Source organism: Callithrix jacchus, chromosome 2 (assembly GCF_049354715.1).
Source record: "Callithrix jacchus isolate 240 chromosome 2, calJac240_pri, whole genome shotgun sequence".
Classification (NCBI taxonomy): domain Eukaryota; kingdom Metazoa; phylum Chordata; class Mammalia; order Primates; family Cebidae; genus Callithrix; species Callithrix jacchus.
Window position 1 is genome coordinate 194,193,007 of NC_133503.1, and position 23,171 is coordinate 194,216,177.

Here is a 23,171-nt window from a genome sequence, read left to right on the forward strand (position 1 = left end):
CAAATGTGTGGAGAAGAGGAAGGAAGCCATATGGCTCTCTCTGCACAGTAAATGCAGTGGCCTCTGGATGGGGCAGCCTGCATGCTGATGGAGCAGCAAGGATGCCAGGGTGGCTACAGTGGGCTGCGGAAGTTGTGAGGTGATGGGAAACCAACTGGGTCATTGGTAGGATCCCATCTTTTACTGGGAGTGAAGTAAGGAGCCAGTAGAAAATTTCAAGCAGAGGAACAACATGACCTACCTTATGTGTTACAAACATCATCTGTCATATAGTAAGTGATATCCTATAGTTAGTTGTACTTAAGTCTATCTCATCCTATTATATTGCCCTGCTGCAAGAGTGAGAGCAGTGCAAGAGTGAGAACAGTGCAAGACTTGCCTCCATTTCCCTAATTATTGACCCAGGGTTTACCAGATATCCGTCAGGTTCTGCCAACACCAGCCTGATGTTTTATAATTATTCTGGACAGGTTTGTGGGCGGGTTAGAAGATAAAGAAGTTGGCTTTCCACCAGGTTTTTCCTGCTTCTGCTTACATAAAATTTCCATCGGATTATATGGAAATGCTAAATATAAAGCTTATGGCAAAGATGATCCAAAAACCAACTCTAAACATGTTGGTTTTGCCCATGTCCAAACATAAAATAGTCTCACCAAGCGTTTTGTCCCTCAAACAAACAAAAAAGAAACTACGCAAGAAATATGAAAATAGACATCTGTAGACAGAGCACTGGCAAAGGAGTGCACGAGCCTAAAGACTTAAAAATCTTCACATATTCTCTGGTAGAATTGAACAGTGTGCACAATTGCAATCTTAGGGAAATGACCTACTTGGTGTAAGAAATTAAGAATTGTATGATAGTTCTCTAAAATAAAACTGAACAGTGGTAGGTATTCTAGAAAAGCGATACACTTTGAGAAACAAAATTTCCTTTTCTTTTCGATCTGGCTTGTATATTTCATGTGCTGGCTTTTATGTCTTAAAAGTCCTCATTAATGCTATATCATAATCATAAATACACCATCTGCTCACTTCCTTCGGAGGGAAATGTGTTCATTGTGTTTGGAACATTGCTTATTGGTGCACACTCATGTCAGGTGGATATGAAGACCAAGGGGGTGGGGAAGTTGAAGGCAGAACAAGGTTCCTTGTAAACACCTATGTCCTGAGTGTTGAATAAAAAGGGTGGTTGGCTGGGCGCGGTGGAGCACGCCTGTAATCTCAGCACTTTGGGAGGTCGAGGCAGGTAGATCACGTGGTCAGGAGTTTGAGACCATCCTGGCTAACACGGGGAAACCCTGTCTCTACTATAAATACAAAAAATTAGCTGAATGTGGTGGCATGTGCCTGTAATCCCAGCTACTCAGGAGGCTGAGGCAGGAGAATCAATTGAACCCCGGAGGTGGAGGTTGCGGTGAGCCGAGATCATGCCACTGCACTCCAACCTGGGTGACATAGCAAGACTCCATCTCAAAAAAAAAAAAAGGGGGGCGGTAAAGACAGCTAGTATTACTTCACTCCTGTCTGCTTAATTATGAAAGAAGTTGTTGGTAGGTAAAACTTGCAGAGAAAAGTCACCAATAAATTTGGAAAACACAAAAATTGCAGAGATTTTTAAATGTAAGTATATACATTATGCAACATTTAGAAGAGAATTCATATTTTTTCACATATTTTCCTTGGCATATTTGCAGCCAAGTGGCACAGTATTTGTTTTTAAGATGGTTTAGGATGACTATCTATTGTGCATCCCTATTCCTTGCTTTGCTTTCAAGTCTTTTCTCTCTGTTTTCTCTTTCCAGGATAAGAGTATTTAGTTTGACTTCAATAATGGAAACCTTTCTCATTGCAGGGATGGTGTGTATGTGTTTTGATATAACATTTTCTCTTCCAAGCAAGTATTTGGGCTATTACAGTTATATTAAATGAGGCTTTTGCTGAAATAAAGTTCTGTGTAGTATATTTTTGCCAGTGCTCATGTAGGTTTTAAGAAAGAGTTGCCATCAAAAAATCTCTCATTAACTATTCTTCAAGATGAATTTATAGGATACTTATGTCGTTGTTTTATTTCTTCCTTCTCTATTTTCCTCCCGCTGGTAGACCACAGAAATGGCCATATGAACATGTGAAATGCTTTTCAGAGCATTTACTGATAATGTCCTAATCAGCTTACATTAAAGAGGGGTCAAAGGGAAGAAAAAATCAGTACCCAAGGATGCAAAAATCTACATCACCATGTGTGCCCTTCTGACTTAGAGACCTGGGAGAAGTGAATCCATTGCCATCTCCTCCTTACTGCAGTGGCAGACATAAAATAGTTTGCAAAATTTCCCTCTCTTGCTTTCTGTCTTGTTCTTTGTCTCCCCCTCCTTCAGAATTTTGAGACCCTTGGGCAGAGAGAAAGCAGTGAGGGTGGCTTCTCTTATTCTTTCCAGGGATATAGTTGCTGTTACGGGTCTTTTGACTGGGATGTTCCCATCTGAGGAAAGGACTTTCTTCCAAGTACCTTGGTTTTTCAGTTACTTCAGTTCAGTTTGTTGTGGACGCCACCTTTCAGCGTCTGTGGGTCGTCACCACCAAGGAAACGCAGCCCTTCTTTTCTTAGCAACAGTAATGACCACAGTGGTGGTGACTTCCGGGAAGGTGTATAAACTGCACATAGGAGCTTATGTCACATATTAGCTTTTACCAAAACCAGCATCCCTCAAGAGAATCATCAAACAAGGTCCTGGATGATCTTATTTAACTATTTCCAAAATCAGACTTTTATCACAGTACCAAGACTTTCTTCCTTTGGAATTAAAGAATGGCATTCCTTTTTGGAAGACAGTTTGAAAAGAAAATTTTTCAGCATTTTGTGAGCAGTGGCGGGCAGGCTCGGGCAAATTCATTACATTCCAGAGGGTAAGTGTGAGGCGCACCACTTACTTGGGGCTGTAGCTTTGTTTTAATTGCACTATATTTGGGAACATTTCATAGAGTCCTAAATACAGTTGTTTGCATTTTGGAGATGGTGATTTCTTCATGTTTCAGAGCTGTGAGAGTAAATGGCCTTGTCTGTCTTTGTGCACAAGCCCAAAGCTCTAGACAGAGTTACACTAGGAGAGTGCAACAGTTTCTCAAAACAGTTAATCAGCAGCATGGAGCTGGTATGACTCAGTTACATTACCAGAGTGCTCTCGGTAGAAGGATGACTTCTTTGAAGATGTCATCTTTCAGCCATGCCGTTTTTTATTATGCAGGATTGATCGAGCCTTTCTTAACATGGAAGGAGTACATTTTGTCATTGCTTTTACTTTCTCGTGGCCATGTCACAACTTAACTCACTCTGCACTGAGACAGCTTCTTCACACATGAACTCCAATTACTTCCTCCCCCAGTCTGTGGCCACATTCATGTGTTTTGACTCCTCTGTGGCCCTGGCCCTGTGGCCTGTGGCTTCCTTCGAATGTTCTCCCCAGACACACCTGTCATAACCGTGTGCTGTCATAACGCGGGTACTGCTCCCTGCGGTCACCTTAGGTGCCACCGACCAATATTATCTGGGAAAGGAAGACATCATTAGTAGCTAGGGTTTGCCAGTCTGGTTGTAATCTCAGGAAAACAGAAAGAGATGAATACAGTGGAAGGGGGAGCAGACTGCTGATCCCATTAAGCTGGACTCAGGGAAGCCACAAAACAGGGGCTCCAGTTCTCCATTCCTGACATTGTCGGCCCGGCTGCCCAGCATCCTGGGCAAATATGCCTCCTGTCCCAGAACTGGGGGCCTTGCTGACAATTTACGGAAATTTGGCAGGTCTAAATGCATCTTCACAGGACTGCTCATAAATCATGGGCCTGCTTTATAAAATGCGCTTTTGCTCAGTGACAGGGCTTACTCATGATTGGAAGTCAAGATTCCTCAGAGATTACAGGCTGTCAAGTCTCTTGTTAACTGGATAGAAGCCTTGGGGGGATTTGTTTTGTTTTGTTTGCACTGCTAGATCCCCAAAGAATAAGGATTAAATAAATTTTCAAGCTCTGAGAATTGTCCCCTTATGACTCCTCTGCCATTCCTACCCCCTTCGTAGAAGATTCAGCGTGAAAGAATCTGGAAGCAAATGTGCTCAGCACTGAGACCAGTGCCACTTGCTTATTGAAGAGTGCCATATTCTCAGGGGCTCCTACTTCCCCAAGAACAATGTCATAATTGTGAGCTAGATAGCATTCTGCACAAACAAAAATATACTGATAGATCTCCAGAATAACATCAAAGTAAAATACTCCATGTAAGGGAAGTATTGACAACCCTTCAAAAACAAACTCCTCATTTGTACATGGTACAGACAGGTCAAGCATCTCCTATTTAAATGCAGGGACCAGCAGTGTTTTGGATTTCAGATTTTTGGGGGGAGATTTTAGAATACTTGCATATACATAATAAAATATATTGGGGATGAACCATCCCAAGTCTAAAAACAAAATTCGTTTGTATTTCATATATATCTTATAGCCTGAAGGTAAGTTTATACAACATTTTAAATAATGTACATGAAACAAAGTTTATATACCTTAAACCTTCAGAAAGCAAAGGTGTAGAACTTTCTATTGTGATATTCATGTCAGTGCTCAAAATGTTTTTGGATTTTCGGATTTCAGATTTTGGATTTTCAGAGTAGGGATGCCCAGCCTGTAGTAGGCGCTTGTTAATGGTTTATTGAGTCAGTGAGGAAATTATTGCATCAAACTGGAGTACTGTTGATTAATGGCTGTTAGAATAATGTACGTATTCCCTAACTTCCCATTTCAATATTTTTTCTACTACACTTCATAAATACATTCTCCCCTTAAGCAGTTCTATAGAATAGGTATAAATGCATCTACAATTACGCAAGAGGCCTCAATATACCACTAAGTATACACACATATACAATATAATGTAAAAAGTGTGGCCTCTGTGTATATCCTAAACCTGACTCATCTGAAACATATGTATACAGATGAAACAATTTGTAATAGCTTTGATGAGTTAGTGTTCCATATTTTTCTTGAAAACTTTCCATAAGGGAAGCAAGAACTGAACTATATTGAAGGTGCGTCATACTCTGCCTATCAAACTATTTAATCAGAACATCTCCTTGATGGAGTTGCTTATCCGCGAACATCCTGCTTCCTTATTCATTTCTCATAGATGGGTTTCTTATTTTGAAGGGGCAGGAAAGACAAATAAAGTATCCTTCTGGGCTGAGACTGATCCAAAGAGCTGAGAATGAAGACCGAGTCAAGAACTGTCTCTACCAACAGCCTAGATTGGTGACCAGGGTTGGGGCTTAATCTATTCCAAGTATTTCTAAATTTATCCCCAGGGAAGCAGTGTGTAGCAGCAGTCTTCAGTTTACAAAAAAAAAAAAAAAAAAGAAAAGAAACTTCACTTGAATTCTAACTTTAAAATTAGATTTGCAGTTTTAGAGTGCTAACATACTTTTAAGGTAGAATTCAACTTTCTGACACTAAAGCGAATACAATTCTGTATGTGATGAAATGTGTTTCTACTATTTCTAATGAAACGTGGGTAGTAATAAACTGTCCTGTGATCGTGCAGCGGGCTTGAATGGCAGCCTCAGGTGTCCCTAACTGGCTACGAGTTACGAAATCAAATTAGGTAATGGAAGAAAACATAAGCACAAAAGTGGAAAGAGGCTCCCCAAATTTTGTTGTTATTCAAATGATGCTACAAAACAAATTTCTCTATTTAGCCAAAGAATAGATCTCAGGCATTTTCACTCCATAAGCCATTGGAATGGAATCTATCACCCATGGATGATTTATTATAAACTGTAGAGGAGTTTAGACAACTGTGCTTTCCAAGAAGGTGGCCACTAGTCGCATGTGGCTGTTTAAATTAATTAAAATGAAGTGTATACTAAAGTTCCTCAGCTGATTAGCCACATTTCAAGCTGTCACTTGGCCCATGTGTTCAGTGGTGCCATATTGACCAGAACAGATTTAGAACATTCTCTACAGTGTAGAAAGCACTGGTAACTCACCAGTGTAGCTGGTGCTCCTGAGAACACTCTCTAGTTGATTTCACACAAATGCATTCAGAAGGCCTTTCTGGAATCACATGTTAGTACATAGTGGACAATACCACTTATTATCTTAAACAGTATATAACATTTTATTTTTATTTTTATTTTCTCATGCCAAAATGATTTGCACAATTTCACAAGATCCTTTAATATCTAAAAGACTTTCTAATTGGTTGCTGTAGCTTGTCAAAATGTCTACAGCTCATATGGCAGTTGCTACAGATTTGGGATCCATTTAGAAAACGTAGGAGACAGTCATATTGAGCATGTAGTACTCCTGACACTAGATGTGCTGACAGGTGACAAGAAAAAGAAAATATTTGTAAAAAGTATTAAGATTTTCACAGGATACGTGTTGTTCTAATATTTAGATATTAGAATGAATGCTGACTTAATATTATTCTCATTTACATTTGTGTCCTTTAGTTAATACTTATTAAAAATTATGCTATTTGTTAATGGCATTGATAGTGTACTCTGAGGTTGTTTTATTAATGTGACATATCCAAGATATAACAAAATTTTTTTGTTTTATTGTAAACAGGGAGCAGAGAGTGCTCCTGAGACCTTAGAGAAAGGGTTCTTTCTTCTCATTTTGTTCCTGTGGGAAGGGTTTTCAGAAATTTTTGTCAGACGCTTTTCCATCACTTGCCAGCTGTGTGCTGCATGGCTAAGTGTTACTCAGGCCCCAGTTGATAGGGAACCCCAGCAGAGCTTCAGAAGAAAAATGTCTGCAGTTTAGCAGTAATTCTCAGAGCAGCAGCATCTGCCTGCTCTAGGAGATTGTTAGAAATGCAGACTCTGGGGCCCACTCCAGACTCTCCAAATCCAAGTGTCTTCTAGAGCAGTGTTGGCAAACTTGACCAGCACCATAATCACCTGGGGGAGTGCTTGTTAAAATCCGGATCCCTCGGCCCCTCCCCCAGAGTTAAGGTGGGGTATGATTCTGATTGCTCTGACTTGTCTAGAATATTTTTTAATGCTGAAAAGATGTTCCTCACTGATGCTGCAGCTGTGGGAATAGTAGCCTCCCTTTGAAAACCACTGCTCTAGGGGCAGCTGGGACTCATATATTTGGTTGCAAGGTGAAATCACCTGCTGAGCTTTCCAAAAACACCCAATAGATGGGTCTCACCTTCAGGGATACTGAATTAAATGGCCATGGTAAGTCATGAGTATTGAGATTCTTTTTTCTTTAAAAAAAAAAAAAAGCTCCCCCGGAGATTATAATATACAGCTAGATGTGAGAAGCCCAGTCTATTTAACATATGTTTCATGCTCAGATCTGCCCACTGGGAGAGAAGCAAAATTGCATCAAAGCTGCCCCTCAGTGACTCTGGATGAAGCTGGCCTATTTCTCTGGGGTTCAGAGTAAGCACACCCACATCTGCAGTGTTCATCCCCCATCCTGCACACATAAGACCCTCGTAGCCTTGAGACTAGCTTTAGAAACCATCCACAGTTACTCCTGCTGTCTCTACCCTGTTCTAAATTATTCCTGCTGTCTCTACCCTGTTCTAGTTGTTGGAGACATCACTGAACAAACTCATGGAGCTCACATTTTACTTTCACTCTTTTTAAACGTTAAAACAATTGCTTTATGGATTGCATAGGTGTTTGCGTGTATCTGAGAATATTTAAAATGTATACACCATACATAAATACATATGCATACACATACCCACACACACTGCATTAGAGAATGTCTCTCACCAAAGTGTTTATCTACCTCCTATGCCAGGCTCCTCCTAATACAGGATTTCAGTATTGCTCAATTAACTCCCTCAGCTCTGCACATGAACTTGACATCCCAGATAAAATTTGGAATGGCTGTGTATGTGCAGATGTAAGTGCCCAGTCTATTATTTGCCAGTTGCTATTCCAAAACGGGTGGAGAGGCATAATTGAAACTTTTAATGGCTAGCATCTGTTCAGTCTTCTCTTCCTCCGTTCCCTCCATCTCTCCTGAGTCCTCCTCCCCACTCACCTCCCACCCCTCATTTCAAAACCCTCCCTCCCAGCTTCTCTCCAACTCGAGGTACAATCCTACCCCATTTTCACACTGGTAAGCTCCCCCGGGAAAGCCTGGAAGATCTGAGACCTCCTGCCCAGAAGTGGTTGACAATGCAGTGTTTTCATTCCAATGCAAATTTGTCTCTGGACCAGATTCAAGGAAAGTGCTTTCCCCTCCAACTCTCTCTCCAGCTCCTCCCCAGCCCTTGTTGTCTTTTGTGTTCTTGTAAATAAATGAGGGGCGACTGGCTTTCAGTTTGAAGACACAGCTGCAGGGGGCTCTTAAAGGGAGCTAGAGAGAGAGGAAGATGCTGAAAGATTGGGAGCTCAGTGTTAAAATCTAGAAAAGGGAGGCTTTTTTGTGTGTTCTCATTTCCAATTGCTCTGATTCCTCTAGAATTTGTTTTTAATCCGGAAAAGACCAAGCGAATTCATTCTGACTTAAAATTTTTCCCTCCGTTTAACTTTTCTTTGTCCAAAAAGAAGAATCCACGCGACAATAGCGGCAGAATAAACTGTAAGAAGTATGTTTATTCTTGATGTTCTCCAGATAAGTATGAAACTGGACTATTCTCGGAGGTAGAAAGTGTATCCAATGAAATGACCTGAGGCAAGGGTGGGAAGTGGGGACCGAAGAAGATTTACTGCACGAATTTCTCATTAAAACTAACATCTTGATCCCGTCCAGCGAGATCATGATTACCCTGTCGGGGGGGCCTTTAAAAATCTTTACGTGACTAATGCGATGCTTCTGCTATTCCCGAAATAACTTCGACATGTAAGCGAACACAGGTCTCTTTTGTCAAACGTGACTTCCTTCCAGTAGTCAGCTGGCCTGTGCCAGAGTCGGGACCAGAAACCCGCCCCAGGAGACGCCGGGACGCAGGTTCGCGACGCCCGAGCGCGGCTGGGCTCGCCAAGCTGCCGGGCGCCCGCGGTGTCCCGGGTGTCTCCCTGCGCTCGGGCCGGGCTGGGCCGGGTGGGCCGGGTTCTTCTCCCTCGCTAAGTGCGCGTGTTCTCTCCTCTCCCGGGCACAGGGCACAACCAGCCGCGCCGGCCACCTGGTGGGGCCGGAGCCCGCGCCGCCGCCACCGCCGCCGCCGCGGGAGCCGTTCGCGCCCAGCCTGGGCAGCGCCTTCCACCTGCCCGACGCGCCGCCCACCTCCGCCGCCGCCGCTCTCTACTACTCCAGCTCCACGCTGCCCGCGCCGCCGCGCGGGGGCTCCCCGCTGGCCGCGCCCCAGGGCGGCTCGCCCACCAAGCTGCAGCGCGGAGGCTCGGCCCCCGAGGGCGCCACCTACGCCGCGCCGCGCGGCTCCTCGCCCAAGCAGTCGCCCAGCCGCCTGGCCAAGTCCTACAGCACCAGCTCGCCCATCAACATCGTCGTGTCCTCGGCCGGCCTGTCCCCGATCCGCGTGACCTCGCCCCCCACCGTGCAGTCCACCATCTCCTCCTCGCCCATCCACCAGCTGAGCTCCACCATCGGCACGTACGCCACCCTGTCGCCCACCAAGCGCCTGGTCCACGCGTCCGAGCAGTACAGCAAGCACTCGCAGGAGCTGTATGCCACGGCCACCCTCCAGAGGCCGGGCAGCCTGGCAGGTAAAGGCTCGCTGCCACCTGGCGCGGCTCACCTGGGCGCGTGGCGGGGGCGCGGGGCCGCAGCCGGGCTCCAGCAGAAGTGAAGCCCGGCGCGCTGTCCGCCAGGTTTGAAGTAGTGGCAGGAGATAGAGAACTCCAGGGTTTCCCTGGAACAAGTTCAGTGCCTTCCCTGCAGTTTACCAGTGACTGTTCCTTGGGAGTAGTGCGGTGTCTCAGTCTCTAACACCTGCCTCACTCTCTCCTCTCTTCTCTCACTGCCCCTCTCCCCGTTCTAAAGACTAAATCATGAAAGTAAGACACATTTAGGAAAACATCCCATAGACCTGTTGATGGTATCTAGAAAAAAAAGCCAAACAAGTAACAGCTGCAGTATGGACAGGGTCACCTGTAAGTTGTCTATGTTTTATTGTGGAAAAAGGAAGTGATTTTCCCAAATTAGACATTCAACTTGCATAGTTTTCAATAGTAGTGGGAAAATAACCAATAATGAATTGCCTTGAATTATGACTTTTGTTTTGGCTTGCATTTATTTAGCTTGCATCTCTGCTAAATTAGACAGTGGGAAATCTAAAGGACTCTCAGGTACCTGTCATTGGATGTACTTGTGTCGGAACACTTGGGACAAAGTCAGCAATGATGCAGTCCCTTGAATTTGTACCTGCTTTATTACAGGGAGGGAGGGGCTGGGCCGGGTGGGAGAGAAACCTGCTTTCCTCTGCCAGTTTAGAGGAGGTGACATTTCTGCGGTCGTTATGCCTGTCAGCAACCAGGCTGAGCTGGGGCTTCTCTGCTCTTAGCACCATATGCTCAGCTTAAACAAGACACCATGATTGAAAGACTAATGTTTTGTCCTCTGAAACACCTGACAACTAACCCGGATTTATTGTGGATTTTTTTTCGCTTATAGAAGTATTTGGTAATTGTGTCACTGTAGTAACAGATGCTACGCTCATATGTTTCCTTTCTCGACACAAATAGATGACTGTGAAGATAAACAGGATAAAAAAGGAACTTGTTGCATGCATGAGGCAGGTGGCCAAGGGCTTCTTTAATTCAGCACAGTAATTGCCAGTGTGGACTGGCCTGGCCTAACAGGCTGCGGTGCTGCTGCCTACAAAATTATGCTAGCTACGTTTACTGAAATGAAAATATTCTCACTCACAGCTTCTCTCTCAAATAGAATTTTTGAGGTAGACAATCATTAGTGCCAACCCAATGTGAGTACCAAAATCTCTATGCTGTAGGGACTCAGGAAGAGCAGGCGAGTAAACATGTACTGAAACTTCATGCATATGATTTTGTGAAATAAGTTACCAGATCACGTCCAGAAGGGGTAGATGGGAGGAGTTCTTACCAGTCTCCATGACGCCTTTCTTAGCCACACCCACCACTGCAGAGAAGAGGAAACTGACGAACTGGGAGTCCAGGTGGCCTTCTAGGGGCCATTTCATTTCTTACATGTTCCTCATGAAAGAAATCAGGAGTCTTAGCTTCCAGTGCTTTCTCCAACAGGTAATATGTGTAGACTTTTGGATGTTCTACTTTGTCATTTCAGAAGAAATCGAGAGTGTGGCCATGCGGCTGCAAATACCTGTGGAGAGGTTAGGGGAGTGTGAATGGAGCAGAGTAGAGCCAACAGCTCCTTCTGTCATTGTGTCTAAGAAGGGGCTGTAAAAGTACTTTGTAAAAGTAGCTTATGTTGCCCTTGGGTTGCCCAGGGAAGGTATAAGGGACAAGCTTGATGCTTCTGAGAGATCAGGAGTATTGGAACTCTGAGACCCCCATGTCTGATTTTGGGTGCTTGATACCATAGGGGGCACTGTGAAGTTGGGAGCTACTTGGTTTGCTAGTTGAAAAAGTACAGTTAGGTCAAGATGGCAAAACACCTTTTGGAATTTCAGGATTGTGATTTTGGAGATTTGTCACTGATGACTAGAAAGGGTGGATACAGGATAGCTGGTGACTTTCACTAATTCATATATATATATATTTAAAGACAGAGTATCACTCTGTTGCCCAGGCTGGAGTGCAGTGGTGCAATCTCAGCTCACAGAAGTCTCTACCTCCTGGGTTCAAGTGATTTTCCTGCCTCACCCTCTCAAGTAGCTGGGATTACAGACACCCTGCCCCCACACCTGGCTAATTTTTGTATGTTTTGTAGAGACAGGGTTTCACCATGTTGGTCAGGCTGGTCTCGAACTCCTGACCTCAAGTGATCTGCTCACCTCAGCTCCCAAAGTGCTGCGATTACCGGCCTTAGCCACTGTGCCTGGCCACCTTGTATAATTACTTTTAAGCACATTTTACCTACTGTCACTGACTTAGATCCCAGGGATAAAATACCGGCCAAAATCCCTGGCCTTGTTTCAAATGAGGAAGATAGAAAATCATCAAAATACTTTTGATAGATGGCCAGGAAAGGCTCTAAATAGGAAGTGACTTTTTAATATATAATTTGCAACTTTTGTTTTAGATTCAGGAGTACCTCTGTGGGATTGTGAGCCGGGTGTATTCCATGATGCTGAGGTTTGGGGTACAGTTCATCCCGTCACCCAGGTACTTAGCATAGTACCCAATAGTTTGCTTTTAGATTCCAGTGGTGCCATTAGTTAGTACACAGTACTTACACAGAAGGTAACTTTGAATCTGTCCTGAAGTAGGTGAGTGAGCTAGCCCTATGGCCACCTGGGCAGAAGGTATTCTAAGCAGAAGGAACAGCAAGTTCAGGGGCTTAGAAATGGGGGTATGTCTGATATGTTTGCTGAATAGCAAGGAGATCATGGGGGCTAATCAGAGAGAGCAAGAGCAGACACATGACTCGAGGTCAGCAATGTGGGAGTAGACGGCCAGGTCAGAGAGGCCTTGCAAGTCTTGTGGAGAACTTGACGCCGGCTTTGCTAAACCCATGGGCACCACTGAGGATTTGAGCAGAGGAGTAATGCATTCTGATGTAGTTCTTAACAGGGTCACTTGGGCTGCTATTTGGAGAATAGACTATCAAGATCAAAGGCAAAAGCAAGAATGTCAGTTGAGAGGTGAGTGCAGTCATTTAAGCAAGAGGTGATTATCGTTTGGGTCAAGATGGAAGCATTGGAGGTTATGGAAGACACTGTATTAGAGTTCTGGGTGTGTATATAAGGTATGGCCACTGAGCGTTTCTCATGCACTAGGTGATGATGGTAAGAGAAAGAGAACTCAAGATACCACCCACCCAACAACCAGAAGAATGGAGTTGACATCGATTGAGATGGAGTGGGCTGCCGGGGGACCGGGTGGTCTGGGAATAGTTCTGGTAAATGCTAAGATCTTCGTTTGGCATAGGTGATATCTGTCAGATTCAAAGGGCACATGGCCAGTAGAAAGTTGGATATATGGAGGTTAGTGTTTTTTCAAGCTTTTCTTGTTTTGCAAGAAAACATTTCCAGAAATTAGAAGTTGTATCTGAGGGTTTCAGGTCATTGATTATACTGGGCACTTGGTACGGAAACACACATTCACAGTTTGCACTTCCTGATGGCCAAGCCTTAGAAAGTCTGACCAGAAATTTCAGAGTTCTGATTCTCTGGGAAAACACCACAATTCAGATTCAACCTAAAGAGTGTAACTTCTCACATGTTAAGTCATCACAACCCAAAGATCCCCGGATAGTTTTAAAATTTTCTTTTCTTTTATTAAAAAGACAGTTGTATCTGCTTTTATCATATACAGCCACTTTAGTGGAAACCCAGCTCTGCCTTGGTGGAGCTCCCTAAGGCTGGGAGGCTCATGGTTCTCCAGCTTGAAATTATTCCCTGATAAAAGGGATCACGACTGTATCTATTCATGTACTTTGGCACATAAATAAGGTAACATAGGTAAAGGACTAGCATGTTTTTCTGGCTCAACAGAAGTTAACTCATATTATTTATTAATACCTACCATAGTACCTTAAGTGTGCAAGGAAGAAGTCATCCACCTTTGCTTCAGACACAGAGCAGGTTTATTGAACCCCAAAACATGTCATTGTCTGTGTTGGGCACATGCGGATGAATGAGGTGTAACCTCTGGTTTCGAGAGACCTAGTTGTGGAACAAACACAGGAATGGGCAGTTTTAAAGCCAGTGCAGAGTGAGACAGAAGCTAGTTACTATGGGAGCAACGTAGCGGAGCATCTTGTAGTGGGGTTCAGTGTGCACCCGGCATGCTTCCTTGATGAGGTGGTCCCAGAGCAAAGCTGTAAAGGAGGAAGTAGAAAGAAATGGTAGCCAGAACAAAGTCAGAGTTGAGAAGGTGTGTGGGGGTTGCAGGGAGGCAGCAGAAGACAACTGGCAGCTCAGTTAGAAAGTCTGACCGGAAATTTCAGAGTTCTGAATCTCTGGGGAAACACGGAAAGTCAGAGTCTCTCGAGCAAAGACAGAATGGTAGGGAGTGGTGAGAAATGAAGGCACAGAGGGAGATAAAGCTGTTGCATTGAATTTAAGGTAATGGACTTAGAAATTTATCTTTCCAGCAGACAATTGACATGGTCATGTTTGGTTCATAGAAACTTTCTTCTGGGAAGTGTGTGGAGGCTGAAATTACAAAGGAAAAAATGGACAGGGAATCACATTGGAAGCACTGAAAGAGTCCTTCACTGCTTCTAAAAACTCCCGTTTGCTTTGAATGGCACAATACGAAAATCATCATTTACAAATGGTTCAGAAAAAAGGCTAGATCAGTGATATAACCTGCTTTTTATTTTTTTTTCTGACCCAAAGTTTGCTTAATTTAATTTTTTTATAAATTAAGAATTAAATGTATTTTAATAAATCTCGTATCTCCAGCAACTTAATGAGGCAGGCATGATTTTTACCCACATTCTGCAGATTTGAAAACTGAGGCTTAGGGATGATAACATCCTTGCCCAAAGTTACTTGTCTAGAAATGACAGGGATGTGATTTGAACATAGGTCACTTTCACTACAGAATCTCTGTAGCCTTAAGTGTAAGTGATACATAGTTAAAGGTAGTATATTTTTGTGTCAGTGGAGAGAAATACAAAGGATGTAGGAATGCAATGTAAGTTTTCAACTTATTTAAGTGACTAATGATTTTAAAGAAAGTAATAACATCTAAAAAAAATTGTCAACATTCTATTGAATGTGTGAATGTGACTTCATCAATACCAATTTTTGTTCACTTTTACAAAGAAAAAAACATAATCCTTTCATTTTCAGGATTTATAGCTAAATTAATTCTGTTTTGAAAAGAAATATGCGTTGTAAATATGCATTAAAGTCAAACATCAAAAGCTGATGTTGAGGTAAAATTTACATGAATGAAATGGAGACTGTGAACCAATGATCTGAATGAAAATTGACCTAATATGGAGAGGAATTTGACAAGGCATGTCTGGCTTGTCCCCAGTCAAATGGACATAAAACTCTGTATTTAGAGTGGATCGTGCACTATAAATGCTGAATCTTGACTGTTTAGAGATTTCAGATCCATTCCTTGACTGGTCAAGTCTTCCAGATACACCTTATGTAAGGAAGAAAAAGAAAAAAGTCTAATGCTAGATGAAAGCTTTGCCATCTCTGCAGTCAGGTTCTCAAAGGAAACGAGAAGTCTACTCAGGTCATGAGCGAGTTTAGTCCACAGCTCCTGGGATGGGGTCGAAGTGCAACATGTGATCTGGCTCCTGCTGCTCCTTTCAATTCATTTCCGAAAGCTAATCATCCCGTGCCCTCCACAAGCATGAGTAGTCCTCATGAACATTCTGCTCACTCTAGTGCCAGATATTTAGTTTTTCCCACCATCACTTAAAGTTAAAAAATTCCAGTGTAGATTTACTAATTAGAATATGATCAACCTGTGATATCAATCAACTTTAACCTTTCAAAGGTGGTTAAGGCTGACTTGCTCTCAACTGGAGCTTCTGAGGGTTCTTTCAAACTAGACCTAGCTGGGGCACTGTCCCAACCACAGGAGTCATTTCCCTCCCTGCTGACCACACCCTTGGCCTCCAGCCCCTTCTTCATAAGCTCTTGTGCTAGGAACCCAGTCCCGCCCCTGCCATCTTTAGAATCAATATAATGTGAGTCTCCCTTCTGCATAGTGCATTCTGGCATCCTACACCCCAAAACACTTGGGGAGTGCAGGCTGATTCCCACACACCAACAATCTCCTGCTCCCAGCAACACAACGGTTATTCCGCCAGCCACTTACCCTCCGGAATTCTGAGACCCCATAATATAGTAGGGAATCCACATCTGAGTGGCTTTGTACAAGCTCATCTCTCTGAAATTCCCAGGAAGGCAGACAGGAAACCTCTTGAGCAAACATTCCATCCTCTGTACATAAGCCCAGTCTAATAGCGTTCATCTGCCTACAGGTCCAGGACTCACAGAGATGGTAATCAAACATTTATTTTGTAAATTCATTTGATACAGCACCTGCATTGCACTTGCTTTGGTATCTGATTTCTATCCAACTGACATCCAGGTGAAACTGAAGTGGAAACAGTGCAATTTTAATACTCCCATGTGGCAAGTTAGTGGCTAAGCCTGGAACCAAGAGTTGGGATTGCTGTGGCCCGAAAGGTCTTCCTGGTGTCTTTCATTTTTTGTTTGATTCACAAGAATTAACACCCACCCTTCTTTACCTCATAGCAGCCTTGTAAATCAAATGGGGGTAAACAGGTCCTTTTTTCATTCTTTTGTAGGAAAGTGGCATCTTTCTATAGAATTCTATGAAAGCTTTTCTAATATGATTGAAATTTATATGATTTTGATTATGCTTTAAGTGAGAAAATACACACTAAAAAGCAAGAACTACCCAAGAGAATTGTTCAAGATGGGATCCTCTGCCCACTCATTTGTTTCCCCTGTTTCCCAGACACCTCAAAAAATAAAAGTACAGGGAAACAATAGGGAAACAGTAGGGAATGACGTCACAAAAGAGACAAAAACACAGAGACCAGGGTTTCAATATCACCAACAAGCAAGCCAAGTTAAGAATTTCTAGAAAGTAGGATGATAAGCAATTAAAATATGGGGATAGTGTCTTTTGAGAATTAGCTCTGTCAGGACTTTGGACGTGATCTGAACTGGCTGTCTTCTGTGAATTCCTGGACAGGGCCAAGGGTCAGAGCTGAGCTTGAGGAGTGGGGCTGGGGAGAGATGGGCTGAAGATGGAGAGATTAATTGGAAGTCAGTGTTCAAGACAGTTCTAAGTTGGCACCCCTGATAGGCATCTTTCTCTCCTACCAAAATGGTGACCCTGTAGCCAGTGCCTACTCTAAGAGGTGTTCTCTTGAAGAAACTTCTAGACTTCCATTATAGATGCTGGTTCACACGAGATAAAGTTCATTTAGAGCAGACATATGGAGTGGTGAGGAGGTTGGGACTGCTACCTCAACCCCCACCACTCATTTTGAAGGAAGACTGCCAGTATGAATGCCCTGCCTTCCCCTCCAGAAATTCTAACTCAGGAATGCACAGTGGAAAATGCTTCCCTTCACACTGCGGAAAGAAGCTGCCACTGGATTTTTCTTTCTCAAATATGATAAATTATCAAAGATTACTGAGGAATTGGAAAGAATTGGTGGCATGAAAAAGAGACAAAAATAGAAAATTGATGTAGAAAAGGGAAGTCAGTATTTCTCTTTAGAATAAGAAACAGACACAGATGCATGAACACACACACACACACACACACACACACACAAAGGCATTCATCATTCAGGTCTTAAGCTCAGCTGGTTAGAAGCAGCTAATGCCACAGTTTTTTCCATGGCTGTGTCAGTGTCTTAGTCTGTTTAGGTTGCTATAAAAAATATCATCAATTGTATGACTTATAAACAACAGAGATTTATTTCTCATAGTTCTGGAGACTGGAAAGTCCAAAATCAAGGTGCTGACAGATTCATTGTCCCATGAGGGCCCATTTTTTTGGTTCATTGATGGCCCCTTCTTGCTTTGTCTTCACCTGGTTCTCCCTGGGGTGTAAGGGCACTAATCCCATTCATCAGGGCTCCACCCTCATGACCTAATCACCTCCCAGAGGCCCCACCTCCTAACACCATCACATTGGGTGTTAGCTTTCAACATAAGAATTGGGGGGCGGGGAGAGCACAAACATTTAGACCCTAGTAGTCAGTTACCTTGTTGTTATTCACATGACCAAAAACAGCCTCCCCTCTCCCAACTTGGTAGGTTTTTTTCAGATACATAGTATTTATTGTATGTAGTCAAAACAAATTGACTTTCTGAACTAGAAAGCATCACTAACATCACTAGGGTACCAAACCAGTTGGTTGTTTAACAGCATATTACCTGGAAAATGACAATATTTTTAAAAGAAGGTGGAAGAATTTTAGCTACAGATTGGTTTCCATTGTGTATTGTCTTAGAAAATTAATGTTTTAATGAATATGACTGCTATTCAAATGATCGTTATATATATATAACCCAGTAATTAGTTGAACTTTAAAATAGAAATGCACATACACACATATTAAAGCTTTTGAGAGGAAAAGAATCAAAGGGAAATTTTAGTCCTCCTTAGAACTGTGTGTTGCACAGCAGAATTCCTCTCTTCTCCAACTCGTTTCATATATGCTGAAATTATGTTGAATAAAATAATAAAAATTAATAAAATGTCGATATAGAGAGGTTATAAAATGTCAGTACAGAGAATTACTAAACTATGAAACTGTTTATTTGTCATTTCCTCCCTATAAATCATGTTGAGAGTTAGGGTATCTTTTTCTTCAGCTGTTACGACAGAGGCCACTCTATGAGTGTTGGTGAAAGAGAGAAAGCAGGAGAAAAAAACGATATAGGGAGAATATATTTTAAGTTTGCATTTTAGGACTGGGAGCTGTGGCTCACGCCTGTAATCCCAGCACTCTGGGAGGCCGAGGCAGGTGGATCGCTAGGTCAGGATATCGAGACCATCCCAACCAACATGGTAAAACCTCATCTCTACTAAAATACAAAAAAATTAGCTGGGCATGGTGGTGCATGCCTGTAGTCCCAGCTACTCAGGAGGTTGAAGCAGGAGAATTGCTTGAACCCGGGTGGTGGAGGATGCTGTGAGTTGATATCATGCCACTGCACTCTAGGCTGGGGGACAGAGCAAGAGTTGGTCTCAAAATAAAAAAAAGTTTTGCATTTTAGAAGCTAAATGTCTAGTTGTTTAAAAGGAATTTGTGCAGTCTACCTATGTCCTGTCTTAGGCAATCTGAGGAAGAAGGCCTCTGTTTAGGATGTTGAGATGTAAAACATCTTAGTTCACAAGTTTATCCAAATATTTGAACCCATTTAAAAGATAGCTACATGTTTAATTCCACTCCGGCCTGTTAAGACTTATTCTTGTTCACACCTTGAGAAGTTCATCTATACCGCTTTGATGGACAGAAGCCACATAATCAAAAATGAACACTTAGCTTAGTTTCCACAGTAGTCAGCTCTCAAAGCAGAATGGAGGCTTCTGGTCTCCCTGAAGCTTCAGCCCACAGGTTCTGGCCTGCTTTGCATCTCGATGTAACAAAAAAATAAAAGGTAGATTGGGATCACCTTGTTCTGGATTCTTTCCATGGAAATATTCATAATGATCCATAACAATGAGGTCTGGAAGCCAGACTCCAGATGCACTGTTGGAGTATCGCGCTGATGGGGTATTGAGACGCAGCTGTCGAGAAATAAAATTCCACTCGTTGAATTTTATCCCCCTCATTGATAAAGAAGAGTAACTGTGTAAATATGGCCATTAAATACTCTGGTAAGTGACTAATTAATGAAGTACCAAATCATAGATTGCTCTGCATCTGTAGTTAATCAGGACACTCAGAAGATTGTGGTGATGAAGGCTCTGGGCCCACTCCTCCCAGTAGCTGCCAAAAGCTACTCCCAGGGAGGAGAGTTGGTTTGAAGGAAATTTTAAATACAAGACTCCTCCTAGGTAAAAATTAACCTTCATAGATTAATTTTCTTTACATGCTTATGTCAAAAACTTTTGTTACAAGTCTGAGGTCAAATTATGTTGCCCTTCTTATAAAGATACTACAAATTCAAAATTTCTATCACTCCATAATTTCTTATTCTGTCTGGTCTCAGCTGAGAAGGGCTTGGGTGCCTAGGTAGAATCTTTCTAAGGGTCTTTTCCCTAGTCAGGACTGTCTTTCACTTGAAGTGTAGTGGTTACAGCAATTCTTTTTAGCAAGAGTTCACAAGATACACATTGTGATTGTCACAGCACTGACCCCACCCTCCTCAGACACCACACTTGATCTAGCCCAGAGACCTGCAGGAGGGAAGGGAAAAGACAGAGACGGGAAATGTCCTGCCATCTATGCCTGGCCACAACCTGTGACCTCGCAGGGACTTCTCAACAGGAGGCGTGCTAGAGGCATGCTCCTAGGTGTAGCATGCTAGGGGCAAAAAGCATCCTTTATTCTCAAAGGTATCTGCAAACTTCCGAAACTAGAGCTTCATCTAAGAAGAGGTTCCTTCTTTCCCTCACTTTCAGGAATGGATATTTCTGGGGATATTCTGAAGCTGCAGCCTTAATGGGTCTGCTGAGGACCAAATCTTGATGCATGCTCCTCAAGATCTGACATCTAGCTCAAATCTGCTAGTTTGACCCCCAGCCATCCAGAGCTTGAATGCTTCTTGAAGACACCTGGAGAATGTCTGAGCTATTCCATTCTCTGGGCCCATCCCCTGAGGTCCTGGTCTGGAGTGCACCCACAGCACTGCTCCTCTTTAAAAGGTGTCTAAGACAGATGCCATGCATGTTCTTTCAGGGTTGAGAAGCCCTGAGCTACCCTTCTGTATGTGTGAACTGTGGCAATGCAGGGAGCCTAGATACTCGCCTCAAGAAACACCATAATCAGCAAAAATGTTGCAGTGCACCCATGTTTAAAAAATCCACCCTGAGCCAGACATGGTAGTCTGTCCCCTGTAGTCCCAGTTACGGGAAAGACTGAAGTGTGAGGGTCACTTGAGCTCAGGAATTTGAGACCAGCTTGGACAACATAGTAAGACCCTGTCTTAAAAAATAGTCCATCCTGAAGATGGAAAGATGTTCTTTGCCCATTAGAAGTGACTCTTGCCCAAGATATCCTGCTCATTAAGGCCTTTGAAGGCCCCTGGTGGGGGGCCCAGCCAGCTGTAGCTAAGATCAGTCACTCTGCAGCAGCTGAGAGAATGGTCAGTTTTCACGTCCAGCACAGCTTGTGCATGCAGAGCCCAGGCCGATGAACACCTTCATTGCCAGTGTCTAGCTATATTGTTGACCTGTGCCTTTTTTTGAGGCCACTTGTGTTTGCCTAATAAAGCAGGGGTGCTGGGCACAGTGGATCACGCCTGTGATCCTAGCACTTAGGCAGGAGAGACCATGGCATTGATGGTCTGTCTCTGGGGCTCCTAGTGACCAGATGCGTATTCATAGCTAGACAGATACATCCTGGCTTCTCAAAGGGTGGTCCGTGGACTAGCAGCACCAGCATTGCCTGAAAACTTGCTAGAAATGAAGAACCCCAGGCCCTTCTTCAAACCCACTGAGCCAGTACCTGCATGCCAGTTAGGGAATCCATATGCATGTGGCACTTTGGGAAACACCAAAATACATGGCTAGTAAATGTGGTGCTACTTTCTACTTCCCGTGAGACAGGAAACCCAAAACAGATATTGGTTACAGGTCTCCAACCATCCTGTGTACCTCATATGTTTCACTGTTACCAATTCCACCTTAGCCATAGGTTCCTGCCAGTTCTTCATTAAGCTGAAGCCCTGCATGAGGTGTGGGGCATTACACTCCTTCCATTTTGGTGGCGAGGAAGAACAAACTTCCATTGAAAGTGAAAATGCAAAGCTTGATACAGGACCCCACATTACTCATTATACTCCATTACCACTATCATTATGTTCCAGATGCCTGCCTGTCACAAAAAGGACTGGACAAAAGATGCCTGTTTTCCTAAGAGTTTGGGAATAAATGCTTGTGGTTCGAAAGTACAAGAACAAGAGGCATATACTTTTACAGGCATGAGATCACATGGACTTACCACGATGTCCTGACCGGTGATTTTCGCTTTTCAATTATTTTTGCTGGAAAGTATTTGAGTCCCAACAGTTTGCAGTATTCATTTTGTGAAAGGTGTGATGAGTTTTTATCAGGACAGTAAATGGTATTGGGAAACCTCATCAGGAAAGTTCCAGGAACAAATCCGTGTTTTGTACGCTGCCAAAGACTGCGTAATATTCAAGTTATTAGCGATAGCAGCAAAACTGGACTAACTTAGTATAATATATGAAAATCTAACATTGACGAAATAGGGCATTTTTTCTTTCCAAAAACAGATTTAGAATAGAGACATTTTACATTATCAGCTGACCTGTTACACTGAAATCAGTAGGTTTCATGCAGTTTTATCTTTGAAATCATATGAATTAGCAATGTTCCTTCCAAACATGAGTCTGAAACACGACTCGTAACCTATATGAGAAATGTGTCCTTACATCTTTACCTTTATAACAACATGAGATGTCAAATGAATTATAACAACTTAGTGATCATTTGCAAATGAAATTTAGTTGATAGACCTGATTAAGAATGCATAGGGAATATTTTGGAGTCCTTTAAATAGCAAATTTAATTTTTAAATTAACATAGGAGTAGGAAGTAGATTTTGGAATTTTGAGTCAAAAGCAAAAGTCAAGAATAAAACAAGTCAATCTTGGTAAACAGAGTTCAGAAGGAAGAATGTGAATGTGCCCAGTTCCTTATGTATACTCCCAAAGTACCAACTGAAGCACGCCTTTCTTAATGTGCCTCCTTTGAGCTAAGTTTCGTTATGATGAGGTACTTCTCAGATCTAAGAATAATATTTGCACCTCTCAACAATATACCTCATACACATTTCTGAGATAATGATAACCAAAGTTATGTTCGTTTTTGAGTATCTCAAAGTGTTTCTATGCCGATATCATTTTTCCCCCTGTAGTTTCATGATAACAGGCATCAAGTCAAACATTTTAAGAGGTTCAAAGTCCAGAAAATAGCTATTTCAAAGCCATCAGCTACCACAGAGTACAGGCTGCCTACGTGCAAAGGCCGTGTTGCCTAGCAATGCTGACATATCATCCTGGAAATACCCTTAAAATCGGGGCGTCCACAAAGGAACAACAGCAGTGCAAATTTGCGAGGGAAAAATCAGTGTCTAGCCAAACCCCACCCTTCTCTACAGAAGTTCCCTTTGCCCTTCAAAGTTGTAGTTTCATTAACAATTGTCAATGCATTAACTGACTGCGCAAGTTTTAAAAGCCTCAATTCTTAGATTCTGTTTTGGACTTTTCTTCATATCAAGACATTTATCTTTTTCTCCGTATGAGAGCACTTTATCTCAATAGTTCACAAACACATTCGGGCTGCTCACTCTGGCCATGTGAACAGTAGGTCATTTCAACCCTTCTTATTTTCCTTCCATTTCTTTGCAAATGAGCATTTGAAACTGGGTGCCAA

At 42.8% G+C, this 23,171-nt stretch overlaps 1 protein-coding gene across 26 annotated transcripts in view; it reads left to right on the forward strand.

Moving 5' to 3' along the window:
• The window catches only part of CTNND2 (catenin delta 2), a 967,235-nt gene that overhangs the window by 529,960 nt on the left and 414,104 nt on the right, over positions 1-23,171 (forward strand). For 15 of the 26 annotated variants that reach the window (XM_035292306.3, XM_035292310.3, XM_035292308.3 and 12 more), the window contains one exon: positions 9,119-9,683. The exons of 10 other annotated variants lie outside the window; for them this stretch is intronic. In XM_035292306.3, the coding sequence (XP_035148197.2) occupies positions 9,119-9,683 (565 nt within the window). Of the gene's footprint in view, positions 1-8,340; positions 8,606-9,118; positions 9,684-23,171 lie in introns of those variants that run through there. One more of the 26 variants, XM_078365670.1, reaches the window with a different exon arrangement.